The sequence below is a fragment of the Eulemur rufifrons genome, chromosome 30 (assembly GCF_041146395.1).
Source record: "Eulemur rufifrons isolate Redbay chromosome 30, OSU_ERuf_1, whole genome shotgun sequence".
Classification (NCBI taxonomy): domain Eukaryota; kingdom Metazoa; phylum Chordata; class Mammalia; order Primates; family Lemuridae; genus Eulemur; species Eulemur rufifrons.
Window position 1 is genome coordinate 40,109,769 of NC_091012.1, and position 17,903 is coordinate 40,127,671.

The 17,903-nt window shown below is 40.0% G+C and overlaps 1 protein-coding gene across 1 annotated transcript in view; it reads left to right on the plus strand.

Annotated features, from left to right (window-relative positions):
- Positions 1–17,903, plus strand: part of GPC4 (glypican 4) — a 100,382-nt gene that overhangs the window by 73,950 nt on the left and 8,529 nt on the right. The window contains exon 3 of the mRNA XM_069464387.1: positions 6,583–6,974. Within this exon, the coding sequence (XP_069320488.1) occupies positions 6,583–6,974 (392 nt within the window). The remainder of the gene's footprint in view (positions 1–6,582; positions 6,975–17,903) is intronic.

Below are 17,903 nucleotides of genomic sequence, written 5' to 3' on the forward strand. Positions count from 1 at the left end.
AATGTTGTTGTTCGTCACTGCCCGTCCCACTTCTATGTGTCTGTCTGTCCAGGCAAAGGAAAGTGCTTATTTGATGTAGCACTGACTCTAGCTGATTGGCTGAGAGAGTTCCCAAGCTGGGCAGGCTTCATTTCAGCCCTTTCTTATCCATCGACTACACCCATCTGCATCACCATCTCTCTTGAAAGAATTAACAGAGCAATGGGAACTCTTATAATAAATGTGACTCCAATAGCAAGGGTGGTACCTGGCATACCTTTTCTGGAGGTTGATTTGGCAGTGTGTTAGAAGTTTTGAATAGCAAATCGTATCAGTCATAGTTGAGTATATGACCATGCCTTAGCAGGCACTCTTGAGGAACGAGATTGTGCCGTGATAGAGCCAAGTGCCCATTAAAACACGTTCACAAACTTTATCAAAACAGCAAGGCAGAGGAGATAGTCATAAACCTCAGGTTGTCAGTAAAATGCTTTCTGCGTTTTTCCCCATACATTTGTAGGTGCTATTCTTCACTAAATACTTAATACTTGATCTCAGGTGAAAGAATAGATGGTCATAACTCTTAGTTTTCTTTACAGTTTGAAAAGTATGATTTGTAGCATCTACAAAGAGGCTTCTTTCTTCAAGAATTTTGTTGATGTGATAGTTTATGTTTGCATGCCACACCAGGGCTGTGAAATACACCATTTATAGTAAAGAGGAAATTAATCCTTATATGTAAAAGGCAGCTTCCTAATAACGTAAATACAATGTGGTAATTTATAGCACCGAGCAAATGGATTGAATAGAAAGGGATTCCAATCTCTTAGGGTCATGGGTTAATTCTAGAATGCATTCTAGCTCATTAATCAATAGCCAGCTGATTGTTTATAAAGGAGTAACTAATGGCATTTAATAGCAGAACTGTAGGCCCTTTGACCTGTTTCAAGCATTTTAAATGTTTATTTGATGCAAGACAAGTAGCTGGGGACAGAAGTTTTAGAAGTACATTATGTTCTTCTCCTTTTTAAAAGACAGGATATTTACATAGAAAACTTTTATATGGAAAAGTTTTGCCTTTTCACTCTAGTTTTTCCCATGTTAAGTTGGTACTACTTACATTAAGAATAATTAAATTTTAGAGCTGGAAAATACTTAAATCCCCTAGCTCAGTCTCTGTACTTACTGGGTGGACTTCCAGCAACAAAGCTAGTATGCAAATGAAATACGTGGGGGGAGGGTTGACCTGCTGATTAATTCCCAGTTTTCATATGTGTGTGATATGTATGGCGTTCTTTCTTTTAATATAGTGTCAACTCTCTTCCCAAGCTTGAGGTTTCTTTGTTCCCTGTTTTTCACTCAGCAGTCACTCCCGCCCTCATAGATATCTGGGACATTTCACAACCTTGGAAGATAGAGCCATTAAGCATTTTCCTTTGGATAAACAGCTTCCAGTTTTATAAGGCCTTGGGTCTTAGCAGACCTCCAGCAGCTTCAACTTCAGCTTCAGCTTCATTTCTGTTCCCCTAGATGGACAATGCTTGACTCCACTAGGAAAGATAAAAACCAGTCTTAAAAGACTTCAAAAATGATGTAGATATAAAGAAACTCTAAGGGTGACAATAATGATGCCTCATGTATTCCTAATAATGTCTATTTATTGACCATCTGCTTTGTACCAGGCACTATCCATATGAGGTGAGTGATAATGGCCCCATTTTATGGATGGGCAGCAGAGGCTCAGAGAGGTTAGGCCTTTTGTCTAGTCAAGGTCATAACAGCCCCTGAGGGAGAGAGCTCATGCTTTTCCCACTGTGTTATGCTGCTTTAGATTCCTAGCATGTTACATGTTTATTTCTATCCCTGTGTTAAATGACCATCCATGAGCTGAAGGAGTAGCAGCTGCTTGATCCTTAGAAAACATATACTCTTAAGCCCCCCAACTGATAAATTGAGGGGGAAATAAACCCTGAAACACCATATTTCAAATGCTTGCAGACCACCTCCTCTCTGACTTTCTTTCAGATGCCAATAACTTAACTTAAAATGGACTCCCTGCCAGATGCGGGGAGTATGCTAGGATTGCCTATAATCCTAGCACGTTGGGAGGCAGATGCAGGAGGATTGCTTGAGGTCAGGAGTTCGAGACCAGCCTGAGTAAGAGAACCTGTCTCTACACACACACACACAAAATCAGCTTGGCATGGTGGGTTGTGCATGTAGTCCCAGCTACTTGGGAGGCTGTGGCAGGAGGATCGCTTGAGCATAGGAGTTGAGGTTGCAGTGAGCTATGATTGGGCCACTGCACTCTAGCCTGGGCAACAGTGAGACCCTATCTCAAAAACAAAACCAACAAAACAGACTCCCTGAGCAACATTTTTCATGAACAAGCAATGTCTGCAAGGGAGATCTAACTTCCAATTAACTTGGCTTCTGACCATTGTGAACTCTGGTTTACACTGTTCTTGGCTGGTCCTCTCTTAGCCACCAAATGTATTATAATTGGTTTTCGGCATAATGATTATGAGGGATGATTGCTAGGTGTCTCAGGCCTATAAATTCTTCTTCAGCAGTCAATATCTGACGCTGCTTCTGGGTTGTGAGAATAATTGAAAAAAAAAATGGAGATGAGCACCACAGCGATTACTGAAGTTGCTAGGGATGGCTGTGGACTGGGACCTGAATGGGTAATTTGTGCTCCATTCCTCATTGTAGAAGGAAATGTCATGGGAAGAGAAGGGGGAGTGGGAATGGGAAAGAATTATGCAAGAACATATGACAGCTGCTAATTTAATAGAAGGAACAGATGCAAAAGGGTTTTCCCCCCTTTTTTCCTAATAGCAGATTATTCTTCTTCGGTTGGTGTTGTACCTAGTTTGTATGGATTTTAGAACTTAAATTATGTCTGCCATCCCTATTGAGGTCCCTTTGAGGCAAAAAGCGTAAGTAGAATAGTCCCATTTAACAGGGTCAGTAAGAATTAGTCTAGGGAGAAATTAGTTTGGTCTTTTGGATCCCTCAATTTTTGTTCTGTTGACTCCCATAGATTGAATAGATGAATATTTAGGAAGTTGCTATATGAAATGAAGGATTAAGAACTTTATAGATGTTTTTTAAATCTCTGGTACACTCATAAAACCATGTGTGGAGAGTAGCGGTGTATAGTAAAGGTGAATTAGATGGGGGAAATTTGTCTTTCTAGAAATTTTCATTACTGTCTGATTGGGCAGGAAGAAGGTTAAGATGCATGGTAAAAACACTGTGTGCTTTGATTTGAGCTCAGTATAGCCACTCAGTACATACTTGTCAAATTGCATAGCCATTTGGAGAAATTAAATTGTGAGGTTTTAACTTGTTATATCAATTTTATAGAATTTCTCAAGCATTTATTAACCACATGCCCACTCAAATGGTCTTTATATTTGCAACTTATATGGTCACATTAAAGAGTCTTTTAAAATGTGAAGAAAAGAAAATACATTCTCTAAATGATTAAATGAATTAGGATTTAGTATGTATATAGCACCACACTAAGCTCTTAAAATACAAATTAACACACACACATACACAAACTTTCCTAGACAGGATTTGAGGCCTGGGAACCAAAGTAAGGTCCATTATGGTGTTGGACAGGGGACATGTAAGCTTCAAATCAGTCTTCTCTCCATTAGATCATTCCTCTTGTACTCCGAAGTAGCTATGTTATTAACATATATAGCTATATCAACCCATAAGCTCTTAACCTGGATGAGGAGCTCTAAGAGAATTTACTTTTTCCACGAAATGTTCAGCGTCTTAGCATTTGTTTGACCTGCAATACTTTGAGGCTTAAAGGATGAACCTTGACAGTTTTAGAAGTTTTAAATTAAAACTAAGCTTGACATGCCATTCTACCCACCCCCCAAAAACCAACATGACTGTAGGTGACATTCATTAAAAATGTAAGTAAGTGAGGAATGAAGATTACTTCTTAAATGAGTACTAAAGTACAAGTCAAATAATTCTCAACATCCAGTTTTATGAGTAATATGATAAAAATCCAATATAGGGAAGGACCTGTGGTTGCTGTTAGAATGTTCTCTTTTAGGTCATGAAATATTAATAGCACTGGATTGGCACAAGCCTTTCCTGTTGTTCTCATGATGACCAGGCTTTATTTTTTAGTCTATGATCCTGAATGTGTGCCACACACTGCTCGTGTAATACTACAACCCATGTTTGCTTCTTTTATGCCCTCAACCAGCAAGCACAACCTAGCAAGGATGCTAGTGATTCAAGCATGGTATGGGATGTGGACCAGATGACATCTAAGGTCCCTTCTCAACTTTAAATTCTGGAACAGTGCTGCATGCACTTAATTATCTATGTTAACACTTAGTTGAGAGGGTTCCACACAAGAAAATGTGTCCCCAAGACATAATAAAAAAATCACTCCTAGGAACGCAGCACATTTTTTCAAAAAGGCAATTCATTGGAAAGACATTTTTCCCTAATTAAAACATTAATGCTTACCCTGACTGCTTCCCACTCAACACAGCCCCTGACCTGTTGCTGATTGCTACTGACAGGTGAAATGGGAGAAGTTTCAGCAGCTATAGAATAGTTGTTGCCAAACTTTAGGGTGCAGCAGAATCACAGATGGCTGGGCCATTCCCCGGGGGGGTTTGATTCTGTAAGTCTGGGGTAGGATGGAGAATTTGCATGTCTAACCAGTGCCCAGGTGATGCTAATACATGCTGGTCCTGGCTGGCACTTTGAGAACCACTCAGAGGATTTGGGGGAGAATAAAAGGCCAAGGTAGCTGATTTGAGTGCTTCTCATGTTGTTCCCCTAGCTCTTTGTGCCTTTTTTGCCCTCTCTCTTTCAGGGAGAGAACTTCGGTAAAAATGCCAGGCTATGCCCTTGTAATGGGAATGAGTTGACCTGCCTGTTCATTTACTCTGCAGAGGGAATCTATTTCCCTTTCTTTCTCTGAAGAAAGCCCAGTAAATAAAAGGCAAGCAGTAGCAGGAAGAATAAAAGGAGAAAGAGAAACAAACACACACACAGACACAGACACACACACAGTGTTTGAAAAGCTGGAACCAGGCAGGACTATGGATTTTAGCCCTAAGCCTCAAGGAACCACATAGTGACAAGTTAGGGGCCGAGAGGCATAGGTATAGATAGGTATAGAAACTCTTGGCATGTAAGGAAAGCCACAAACAGCCATCTCCCTCCAAAAGGCTTCAGTTTACTCAGTCTAGGTTTTGAAAAACTATTTGGAATTAATTGTCAGCCTCTGATTTGCCCACCCAACACGAGAAGAGAATGATTTTGTAGCACTATTGCGTTTTGATAAGCTCGCCAATGTTCTGGCTTTGAAGCAGGCATCATATTTTCTTTTCTGTTCCATATTTACATAGAGGCAGTTTCTTATTTGATGTGGTCCTTATATTTTGCTTTGGTATTTATTATATTTCCTGCTTATAAACATGATATCATGAGGTGTTTATTTTTGTACTAGGCAAGAGATTCTTTAAGAATGATTAATGTTACAGATACACTGTTAGCTCCTCTTTTCATTGAAGTTCCTGAGAAAAGCTTCAGGAGAAAACTAATTTTCATTTGTACTTAAGAGATTAAAATCTTTCACACTTTGGCTGTGGCTGCGTGGTGGCCAAAAAGTAAGTCTGAAATGACAAGGTATTCTCATTCGTATTTTTCAGTTATTTTTCCATGTTGTCTTAAAAATACGCCACATTTATGGATGAGTCCATTATGCATATTCTCTCTCTCTCTCTCTCTCTCTCTCTCACATACACACACACACAGATACACACAGAGAAGGGACGCTAAAAAGAGTCTTATGGTGTTACTGTATGAATCCTTTATGAACCTAAGGTCAACTTGGATACCCCCAATTTGTGCTAATGTCACAGGGAAAACCCAGGAATTTATTTTCAAAAAACTTACGTACTTGCTTCTAGTGGTGTTTCATTATGTTTCTTGGCTTCAGTCATTTTCTAGGTAGTTATCACGCATGTCGTGTAGATAAGTAAAAAGGAGAAAAGAAATACGCTGAAATGAAATGAAATAAACAAACAAAGAGAATACGTTTAATTAAATTTACAACAACAACAAAAGAAAAAAATCATGCCCAAGTAAAATAGCAACTTTTGAAAATACCTGTCCTTGTCTTAGGTTACAATTAGGGGGCATGATTAACTTGGACTTACATTCTTACACTAAAAAGTTCTAAGAAACCTCATGTTTTAGACTTCACGTGCCCATTTTTGTCTAGTTCTTCTTTATTCACCTAATGATACAGTGAGAGGGAGGGAGAGAGAATGTGTGTGTGTTGTACTGATTCCTGAGAAGTTGTTGGTTTAAAAATTCATTTTCTCCCCTTTCTCAGACTTAGATACCTATATAAGTGACTTTGGGATATAGGTTTCCTTTCATTGACACATTATCTAAGATGCCAAATTCCCCAAGAGAAATTAATCCTATATACAGGCATGTTTTCCAATGTAGTTGTCACTTTCTTTAGTTTTTGGATTTACCCGAAAAGCAGCACGTTATTTAATTACTAAAACCCTTTCTTTCATTTTTCTTTCTTAGAATTCTTCAAAGAACTACTTGAAAATGCAGAGAAATCCCTGAATGATATGTTTGTGAAGACATATGGCCATTTATACATGGAAAATTCTGAGCTATTTAAAGATCTCTTCGTAGAGTTGAAGCGCTACTACATGGCGGGCAACGTGAACCTGGAAGAAATGCTCAATGACTTCTGGGCTCACCTGCTGGAGCGGATGTTCCGCCTGGTGAACTCCCAGTACTCCTTTACAGATGAGTATCTGGAGTGTGTGAGCAAATATACCGAGCAGCTGAAGCCCTTTGGAGATGTCCCTCGGAAACTGAAGCTGCAGGTTACTCGTGCATTTGTAGCAGCCCGTACTTTTGTTCAAGGCTTAGCGGTTGCAAGAGATGTAGTGAGCAAAGTCTCAGGGGTAAGCACTATTTGTATTCTGTGTTTTTGGTTTTTTCTGTTTCATTGTAAAAGAAAACGTGGGAAAGGTAGAAAAATGAATCATCAGAATTCCATTGGCTCAGTAAGTCTTTTGCTTCTCTCTTGCCTCTTCTCTCCCATTCTTTGTCCTTATACGTGTACATTTCAGAGTTACTAAACGATACTATGATGAACATCGTCATATATCATTATTATTCTTTTTACTGGTTTCTTTGGTAGCTATTCTCAGAAGTGGGATGTGTTTTCACTCTGGGATCTTAATTTTAAAAGTGGGTATAATACCACCACACTCTTTTTAGTTCTCATTTTACTTCCTCTCTAAAGAAAGAAATATGAACACACAGGTTCCATCCACATTTGATTGTTTTGAGTGACTATGTTTGAGCCTAGTTAACAGTCTGGAAAAGCATTTAATACCCATGAACAAATGTTTCCTTGTTATAAGGTCTACTCAGAGCTGTTTAGAAGACAGAGCTTTCTATGACAATTAATGTGGACCAGACTGCTTTCGACTTATAACTGTGTTTATAGGATTACCAGTATAGAAAAAGAAATTGTAATATGTGACCTGGAGTGGAAGAAACAAACCTCAGTCTCCTCATTTGTAAATTAAGGGAATTGGACTTAATCAGTATTTTTCAGGCTATGTTCCTTGAAACCAGCTTAGGGGCTACTTCAGGGGCCTCCTTGAGGAGGGGCAGGGGAGAAGGAAGTCTTCTGGTGGGTAAGACTGTGCATCTGGCCCTTTACCTCCTGGTTCCACCAGGGAAGCTTTGCTTTCCTTGATTTTATGCAGTGGGGTCTTAAACAAGATTTCAAGGGGAAAAGGTTCTACTGTTCTTCACCACCCGCTCCCTTCCCCCAAATTAAAACTGAAAACTTCTTGAAGGGCCTTCCACCTCTACCCTTCCATGACTCGACACCAGGGAAGAAACAGAATATACTTGGGCAAAGTTCTCTTTCCAAGACTGATCTTAGTGCTGTTACCTTTAGGCCCTCAAAGGAAAAGCCAAGTTGTAGGCCATTGCTAAAAAGCCTGCATGCATGACAGCAGCTTCTGCTTAGACCGTTTGGTCGTGTAGAGGACTGGGCATGGTCAACATACAAATGGGACAGCACTGCAAACACTAAAATGGCCACCTGATTGCCTATCAGAGAGTTCATTTATAGTTAGGGTGACCGTCTAATTTATTGTACAAACCGGGACACTTATTGTCTAAACCGGGACATGCTTATTAATGATTATACACAGCCAGCAGGTGTCACTAACCATTAATAAGCAACCTTGACTGTCCTGGGCCAACCAGCGTACACAGTTATGCTAGTTAGAGAGGAAACTTACATTCACCAGAGTAAAGATAAAGACTCTAAGGAAGGGTGCGTTATGAAAAATAGGTGTGCATAGGATTTTTCCTGTTAGAATTCGGTGCTCATAAGGATTAGTTGATTGTTTGCATTCATTATGATAATGTTTGCTCTCTGGCTCATGACCAGGCCATAAACTGGCAGGAAACAATTCTTTCTAGTATGTTTTTGTTCACTCCTTCTCCTCCTGATATTTTCATTATAAATTGCAGATATGTGTTGGGGTACATGAAGGTAGAGTGAGGGTAAGTAGGAAGATGATTGTTATAATGAAAGGAATAATCTGATACCTGAACTTCTGCCAACCCCAGCAACCATTAGTAATCTTGGAGATATGTATGTCAGAGTCCCTAAAACAATACATAGTTAATCCAGATCAAAGTTATTTACACTGTAGTTCACCTAACACACTTGCCCTCCTTGGGTTCATCCTCAGCTGAAAAGTCAGAAAGGCACCACTGTGGGGTTTGAATGTCTGCGTGTACCTGTGCACGTGCGGGTACAGAAAGGCAAAGAGTGGAGGACCCTCTGCCTAGTGTTTGAAAAGTGCTTTCTTTACATTAATCCTCCCCCTTTCCTTTGAGTTCCAGTGTTAATTCTTGGAGAAGGAGGACCAGGCAGGTGATGCAAGCCTGTCTTGGTGTTAATCTCAGCCTCACCTTGCAAGGTTGGAGCCACCATAGGGAGCTGAGATTCTGGAACCTACCAACCTAGGGTGGGGGGAGGTGGCCAAAACAAGAAAGAGGTTCAGAGGTGGTTCATTGCAGGCTAAAAGATTGGGGGCTAGAAGAGACATCCCTTTGTTCATATCACCCCATTTCCCAGGATAGGGAGAATAAGAAGTTGTGGCTTTCCTGTGGTGCATTCTTCTGGACATGGTTCCCAGAATTAACTGCGGGAAATCAATAAACTTGGATTTGATATTTAAGATTCAGATACCCTTACGTATGCAATAAAGAGTATGTGACCTAACATGAAATAGAAAGTGGTTGTGATTATTTCACATTGGGTCACATACTCTGTTGCATCACTTTCTGATGTTTTAAAAGGTATGAATTCTGCTTAAGCAAGAAAGAGATTTCCTGTCTACCTTAGTATTGTTAAGTTCTTTGAGAAAGTTACTTTCTAAAGAGAACCTTAAAGATACTTTTTTTAGGATTGATCTCTATTGTTCATTCATTGTACTCTCATGTCTGCCCAAGAGATATTTGCATAGTTTCATGAGAATATAATCACTACAAGCTATGTGGCTTAATATACATAGAGTAAACATTACTTGCCAGTTGTTCAGTTAAAAATGAAGTTGTATGTAGGCTGTATGTTTGTCATTGGAAATTTTTTTGCATATTTGCAAAGATTTTTTGCAAATTTGCAGAGATATTTGCATAGTTTCATGAGAATATAATCACTACAAGCTATGTGTCTTAATATACATAGAGTAAACATTACTTGCCAGTTGTTCAGTTAAAAATAAACTTTTATGTAGGCTATAAGTATGTTTGTAATTGGAAATTTTTAAAAATTATGTTTTTGCTTCACTACTGGTTAAGGACTGACTTGAAATCAAACCCTTCAACTAAGTTGAGTTATGTTACCTAAATTACATAATAACATGACACTTAGGCATCAATTCAGTTTCTAAATGTGCTGAAACAATTATGTAAAAAATCTATAATTTATGGAATGTTTCTGCATAGAACATGCAAAGTACACTTGCATACTTGAGAAAATATTTATTACATTTTTAAGTTTTATAGAATGACTACCAGTTAAAAAGAATTTAAAGGCCAGGCGAGGTGGCTCACGCCTGTAATCCTAGCACTCTGGGAGGCTGAGGCGGGTGGATCGTTTGAGCTCAGGAGTTCGGACCAGCCTGAGCAAGAGCGAGACCCCCGTCTCTACTAAAAAAATAGAAAGAAATTATATGGACAGCTAAAAATATATATAGAAAAATTAGCCGGGCATGGTGGCGCATGCCTGTAGTCCCAGCTACTCGAGAGGCTGAGGCAGGAGGACTGCTTGAGCTCAGGAGTTTGAGGTTGCTGTGAGCTTGGCTGACGCCATGGCACTCTAGCCCGGGCAACAGAGTGACACTCTATCTCAAAAAAAAAAAAAAAAAAAAGAATTTAACATATAGCGGTATGGGGAAGACAAAAAATATGACTACCAAAAACATTTCAAATTGAGTATGTTGAAAAATCCATTTGATTAATTTATAAATAAGATTCTCTACCAGTTTGGGTACCCAGGTAATGTTTTCTCATATATATGGGTTCCCTTCCCTGCTAACTCCTGCCCAAGCATCATTTGCAGGTGGAACTGGAGCAATCCAAGAAATGAACATTCCTTCTTTTGGTGCCCAACAAAATAAATCACCTTGGGCCTGCAAAGAGACCTTTCCAAGTGGGGCACATATTTCCTAATTGAACAGAGCCACCTTCATCTACAAAGAGGTCTTTAAAGTCAAATATGAAAAGCATCCTGGTCTTGGGGCTACTGATTGCATGCTTAACTCAGAGACTTCCCCACTTTCTCTTTACGAGTGGATATCTTGCTTTTTTAGTTTACTTTTGCAACAAAAGGGTTGCAGTTATAAGTTGAGCAATGATTTGGTTATTACTAACCCTTTGAAAGGCCATTAGCACCAGCAAGCTTGGCTTGCTTCAAGAGAGAGGCACCTCGTAGTTGAAGTATACTTGCCTTACTTTCAGTTTTGCCGGGACCAGACATCCAGTGATTTCAGTTCACTCCGTTGAGCTTTACAATTCAAACTTCACAAAAGCCCCCTTAATTACTAACAGATGGTTCAAGAATACCCTCGTGCTACACATGTATTACTTATTCCATCTTTACTTGTCATGGTTCGTGATACATTTCTTATTTACCTGCTTATAGCTGCAGTTTTGCCTGGAAGGGTGAAGTCTGTTGTGGTCTTTCAGAAATGCACAAGTGGTTACATGCACCATGAAAATTAATAGCTCCTGTGCCAAAGAGAGTTGCATTTTCATGGTTTCAATTAACACTGACATAATGGGACTATGTCTACACCCCACCCCAAACTACAGGGGCTATAATTAGAAATCAGTACTTTACCATTGCAGTGTCTAAATGACTGTCCTGCCTTGAAAACAATTTCCATTGCTCCCTGTTCATTTCAGTCTATTCGCAATACTGTGACACCTACAAGAGCACTAAACAAGTCATTATGCCATTTCCCAAAATCATTCTAAACGTACGTTTAAAAATGATCAATACTCAAAGCTTTTAAGCAAAGTGTAGACATTTATTCAACCCATAATATTCTTTTTCACTGACATTCTTAAAGACTAGATTTACAAAGAAGAAGAAAGTGGGATTGACTCAAGCTATGGTGGGGGTGGGGATGGAGATGGTAGGAGTGTAGCAGGTGTCAGTAGTTGAATAAATTGAAATCACATACTCTCAAAACAAAAATAGAGCCCTCTTCAGGGCATTTAATAGAATGATGCTTTGACTTATAGGCCATAACTGAATCTAATCATTAAAACAAAGACAAGACATACTTTCAAATATTTATGCAGCTTCTATTTTATCTGCAGCGTGTCCATAAATATTCCCAAATGAATCCTAGTTTATTCTATATATTTTGTTATGCTTTTTAAATTATCAGAGAAATAGTCAGGAACTTCTCAACCTCCTTTGTGTGCATGCATTGAAGTAAAAACTAGTTAGGAAATTATTGAATAAACTCATCACATTCCATGGCAAGTGTGGGTTCCCTATCTCTCTTACCACAATTTTGGGAAATAGTTCTGTTATTTTTATTGGGTACTTATGTTACCAAGAAACAGATAAAATCTAGACCTTTCCTGTTTGTTTGGTACTATTGGCTATATAAAAAAAAATGCTACAATGAATGTATGTTAGGAGCTGGAATAAACTAAAAGGAAATGTGTTTCTAACTTCAGTGCAGCATGTTGACTGCCATCACTGTGTAATGTGGCTCGTTCTGAATTACTGAAATGAAATCCAGGCTGCGTGAAGAGTTCTGCTCCAGCATTTTTCTGTTTTCGGGCTGCTTGCAGTAGTTTTTAATGTGGTGTTTGGAAAATGCAGGTTATTTGGTAGAAAGTCTCAATTTATATTAAAAGAGTCTTCACAGAAAAGACGACTTTTCTGTAAAGGCCTTTTATAGCAGACATGGCATGCAGATGTCATGATAGATGTATATCCCGAGGAAGGCAGGAATGAGTATTTTAGTCTTAATAAGTTAAAAAGGAAATGAGGAGTCTTCTCCCTGCTGACTTTTACCACGAAACATAGACTGGCTCCTAAAATCTTAAACTTTTAGGCACCTCCTAAAAGTTACCTTAACATTTAGAAAGACCTTGGTCAGTCTTGAAGGATTTTACAAGGCTTGGAAATTGAGTATCAGGTATTTGTCATTATGGGTCAATAACTCAGATTGATTTTGATATTTGAGTTAATATCAGACGATGTTCCCTTTCTATCACCCCCCCCCCAAAAATAAGACAATAGCACAAGCTCAGTAAGTCACTATTGTTTTATTAAGCAATGTCATCTCACCTATGTAGAACAACTGCATCCTAAATTACCCTCCAACATAAAAATTGATTCATTTGGTCAGTAAACTTTGATAACTGCAAATTGTCACTAGCAAACATCCAGCCCCATAGCCGAGTGTACACTGTGTGTGGAGATGCTGTACTAGATTTAGGAGCTATAGAGAAAGGATCAGACCCTTGTGCTTCCCTCAAGCTTTCTATAAAGAAGCCATTTCAATACACATCAAGGAAGTCAAGTACACATGTCTGGAACCAAACTGCCTGGGCTCAAATCTTGCCTCTGTCATTTATTGGAAAACCTTGTGTGAGTCCCTTAATCTCTTTGAGTCTCCACTCCCTCGTTTGTGAAATGAGATGATGAGACTTGCCCTGTATGACTACGTTGAGCTTAAATGAATTAATACGTATAAAGTTCTTAGAACAGAGCCTGGCACATACCAAGTACTCATAAATCAGGAAAATCCAATAGAAGCCATCAGTTGTAAGTCTGTAATAGGACAGAATATTTTTCTCTTGCATCTTGACATCAAGACCCTCAGGACCATGAAACTATAAAAGCTAAATAAACATTTTCTCTCTGAGACAATTAAACCATTCTTTTTGTTCAAAGGGAGAAGGGAGTGTACAGTTTCCCTTTTCCTGTTCCTTCATATGATTTTGAGAAATTACTATTAAATCACTAAGAGACGTCTTAAAAATGTGACTTTTATAAAAAGCAGTCATAACCCCCAGTCCCAGGGATTCGGGAAGTCATTGACATCTGGGCTCAACCAACCCTTCTAAATAAAGAAAATCGTATCAAGTGTTAGTCAAGAGCTGTGCCCAAAGTAACAATCAAATCATTTTAAGGGGCATGTCATGGCATCAAGAATAAATACATAACTGAGGATTGAAGGAAGACCTTGGAGTATAGTTACTCTTTTTGTTAATGCCTATGTGGCATGATCTACCACTTGTTCTTGAGTCTTCTGGAGTAAATCTACTTGAGTAAATAAGTTTTGGGGTACTCAAAAGAAGTAATTGATTTCAAGGGTTACCAGGGAGTAGAATGTAGATGAACTTGAATTTCTATTCAAAATGAAGAAAGCCTCGTAACACAGTATGACTTAGTCCACTGTTAGATTTGCTTAAGGGCGAAAGGTTTGCCCCTGGTAGTATGGAGACCATTGAGAGCTTGTGAAGGAGCACCCAGCAGTGCCTGGTATATCACCATGTGACAGCAGGAGCCACCACTCAGTCAAGGACATCTTGGAGTTTCACCAGAAACTCCATGAGAGAACTTAAATTGAAGTGCAGGTTGAACATCCCAAATCCAAAAATCCAAAATCTGAAGCTTTTTTGAGGTCCAGAACGATACTCAAAGGAAATGCTCATTGGAACATTTCAGATGTTTGGATTAGGGATGCTCAACTGGTGAGTATAATGCAAATATTCCCAAATCTGAAAAATACCCAAAATCTAAAACACTCGTGGTCCCAAGCATTCAAATAGGGCCACTCAACCTGTACCATATACTGTGTTGCTTTTTCTACCCTGTGGTCGTGGCACACCTTTACCTCTTTCACCAACCTACTAAGACATCTTGAAGATCCCACAAGAGAGGCAGCCATCTTGTTTACTCGTGGCACTCTGGATCCACCATTCTGAGTTTGGTCAGGTAGGCAAGGGTGGGGCACCAAGTCCTGGGGAGTGCTAGCATTATTGATGCTTCCTCTAGGGGGATGAGGGGTTGCAGGAGACTCCTGTTTCTTTAGGTCTCACAACTGTTTTAAAACCCTTCCCTTTTATAGTAGGGCCTTATCCCACTCTAACAGATCTGCTTTTCAGGTTCTGAAATCCCTTCATGTAAAATATTGCATGGTGGTCTGATTAGTGGTTATGAGACAAAAGATAGATTTTCTCTAACTTTTGGTATCTCATATGTCCTTTCTCATCCCAGTTTTTTTTTCTTTTTTTTTTTTCTTTTTCTTTTTTTTTTTTTGTAGACAGAGTGTCGCTTTGTTGCCCTGGCTAGAGTGAGTGCCATGGCATCAGCCTAGCTCACAGCAACCTCAAACTCCTGGGCTCAAGCAATCCTTCTGCCTCACAGCCTCCCTGGTAGCTGGGACTACAGGCATGCACCACCATGCCCGGCTAATTTTTCTATATATATATTTTTTAGCTGTCCATATAATTTCTTTCTATTTTTAGTAGAGACAGGGTCTCGCTCTTGCTCAGGCTGGTCTTGAACTCCTGACCTCGAGCGATCCACCCGCCTCGGCCTCCCAGAGTGCTAGGATTACAGGCGTGAGCCACTGCACCCGGCCCCCAGTTTTCTTATATAACTTCCTCATCTCTCTTTTCAGTTCTGGTATTATTTAGTGTTTCTGTAGCATGTTATAGCCGGGTTCCTTGCAATCATTTTTAGTAGTTACACAATAAATCATGTGCAGAGCATGAGCTAGTACTTAGCCAAAGAATGAAATGGAAAAGCTCTGCCAAACCCAGCTTCATAATTTTCCTTTACTAAAACTCCACTGTGTCATTTAGTTTGTTCTCTTTTTAAAACTTGATCTTCCATCAGCCTGTTTTAGGGGAGGGCACTACGAGGTCTACTGCATAAATGATTTGACTTGCAGTTGAGCTAAGAATACTACGAACTACTTCCTAGAGCTATTCAAAAAAAGAATGAGAAAGGACTCTTTTGAAAAAAAATTTTTTTTGAATACAACTATCTTGGGTTTACAATTTTGCTCATTTCCCAAAGGCCCCTACCACCTTGGAATTTCTTTGTGTTTTGTAGAACAAATTTCTCATTCTAACAGAAATTCTTACTTGCCTTGTTACCTAAACCCAAACACATTCCAGAATAATCCGTGGCACATAGTAGGTGCTCAATAACTATTTGCTGACACTTTAGCTTTCTATATTTCTTATTACTAGGGCATTGTCTCCTCTTAAGCAAAATATTCAACAAATGCCAAGTGGCTGTTCTGTGGTTTTTCAGTCATTTGCGTAACTCTTTACCTCTCTAAAATCCAGCCATTTAGCAGTCTCATCATTGTGAAACCCAACTAAAAATAAAGAAGAAAATAACAGATGCCTAAGTTTAGAGTTTCCTATCGTCTGTTTAAAAAGGCAGGGAAACGTGATACATCTGGGAAACCTTTTTGTCACAAATGTTTGATAAGGTGCAGTACTGGAATCAAATGTCACGAGGTGACTGTCAGCAAGTTGCTTAATCTCTTTGGCTTCAGTTTTCTTATCTCTTAAATGTGAAAGCAGCACTCAGTGATCTCTAAGGCCCCTTCCAATTCTAAGTCTTCTGTGATCCTGGGATTCTTGGGGCACTTCCCCCCTCCAGTCCTGTTTGCTCGTCTGTGAAATGAAAGGTGGACAAGTATTAAAGTCCTAACAATCTGACTTTACGCTATCCAGAAAATCTAGCTGTCCAGAAGGACCATTCCCCCAGGATATTGGTTAGCCAAGATTTTACTGTGCGTTAATACATAGTTTAAAGGACTAACTTAGTGCCTAGGAAAACATTTGGGACTGGTTAAAACTGTGGAAACATCCTAATTCTTTGTAGGGAACGGTGATTTCAGTGTATACAGTTACCATTTGTTGTTGCATGTTTTCCCCCCTTTTAGGCTAGAATTCTGTTTGAGGGGTGTGGGGCGGGGAATGCGCATATATCAGATAGGAGCCTGGCAGTGTGAAGTTTTTCTCCTGACAGTACTAATCCCCTGTTCCTAAGGGCACTGTTGATAAGTGGTATCCAAAGGAACACTTCAGAGCAGGTGACGGGCACTGCCGGGCTGCCCTGCATCCCGGCATCTTTTCCCTGCAGTGGTGTCTGCTTCCAGAAGTATGTGTTTGCAGAACTGGTTGGTACTGATAGAGAGGAGTGCACTAATCCTGATGTTGACTCTGAAAGAGGAGGGTGGGACAGAGAGAATGAGAAGACAGGAGCTTTAGTTAGCTGCCAGCATGTGATGCCTAGCCGTGATCCTTTCTAAGCCTTGATGGAAATGAGTGACAGGATGGAATCAGCTCGTCTATGCCCCAGATACTTCCACCTTTTAGAACTAGCCAGCTGAAACCGAGTCCCATTTCTCTGCAGAGGACAGCCAGCCCAATCTGACTTTGACATTGCTTCTATCCTTGCTGCTCCCCTTCCTCAGGAACTTCTAGTGGCCCCCTGTGGCCTGCCATATGGTGTCTCAGTTTCTGCCTGGTGTGCAAGCCCCTCTAAATTCTGGCCCAACACACACCTCTCTGTATCCAACCTTGTTTCCCACAATCCGCCAACCCCATTCTGAGCTGCCATGATATGCCCATTACAGTTTTCACAGCTTTTGTTCATTTCGTTGTCCCTACTTGGGATGCTCCCCCTTCATTGGATCACTTAAATCCAACCCCTTTCTTCAACATTTAACTGAAGGCCCACCTCTTCCAGCAGGTGTTCCACGAGCGCTCCATGCTTTACTGCTCCCAAGCCTCCTTTAAAGTTACTCATATTCTGCCCTGTAGAAGACATTAATTTTGCCTTCTGCTCAGCTCTTGGCACACACAGAACAGAGTACACACTGGATACTGTTCTAAACCTTGAATAGAGGGTTAAGGTTCAAAGGGAAGCCTTTTAGTCAATGTGTTTGAGAAGAAGATGTGCTTGTGTTCCAGTCTGGCAAAGACAGTGGTGGTAGAGGCCGTAGCAGGGCAAACATGGTGGGCAGATGAGGGTAGCCTCCACTACTGTGTCTCACGGCCCATTCTGGAAAGTTATTTGTAAAAAGACTGAAGTAATTGATCAATTTATATGTGCAAGTGAGAGACTGGGAAGGAATGGGGTGGAGGAAGAATGAGAGTTTATGGGGTGGGAGATACATACACCTTGGCTGTTTAAGGTCATGCGATGTTCATCTCCACCTCCATCTCCTCCTTCCCAGCACACACCTTCCCTTCACCTAATCTTGATCTAATTCATCTGTTCAGGAGGC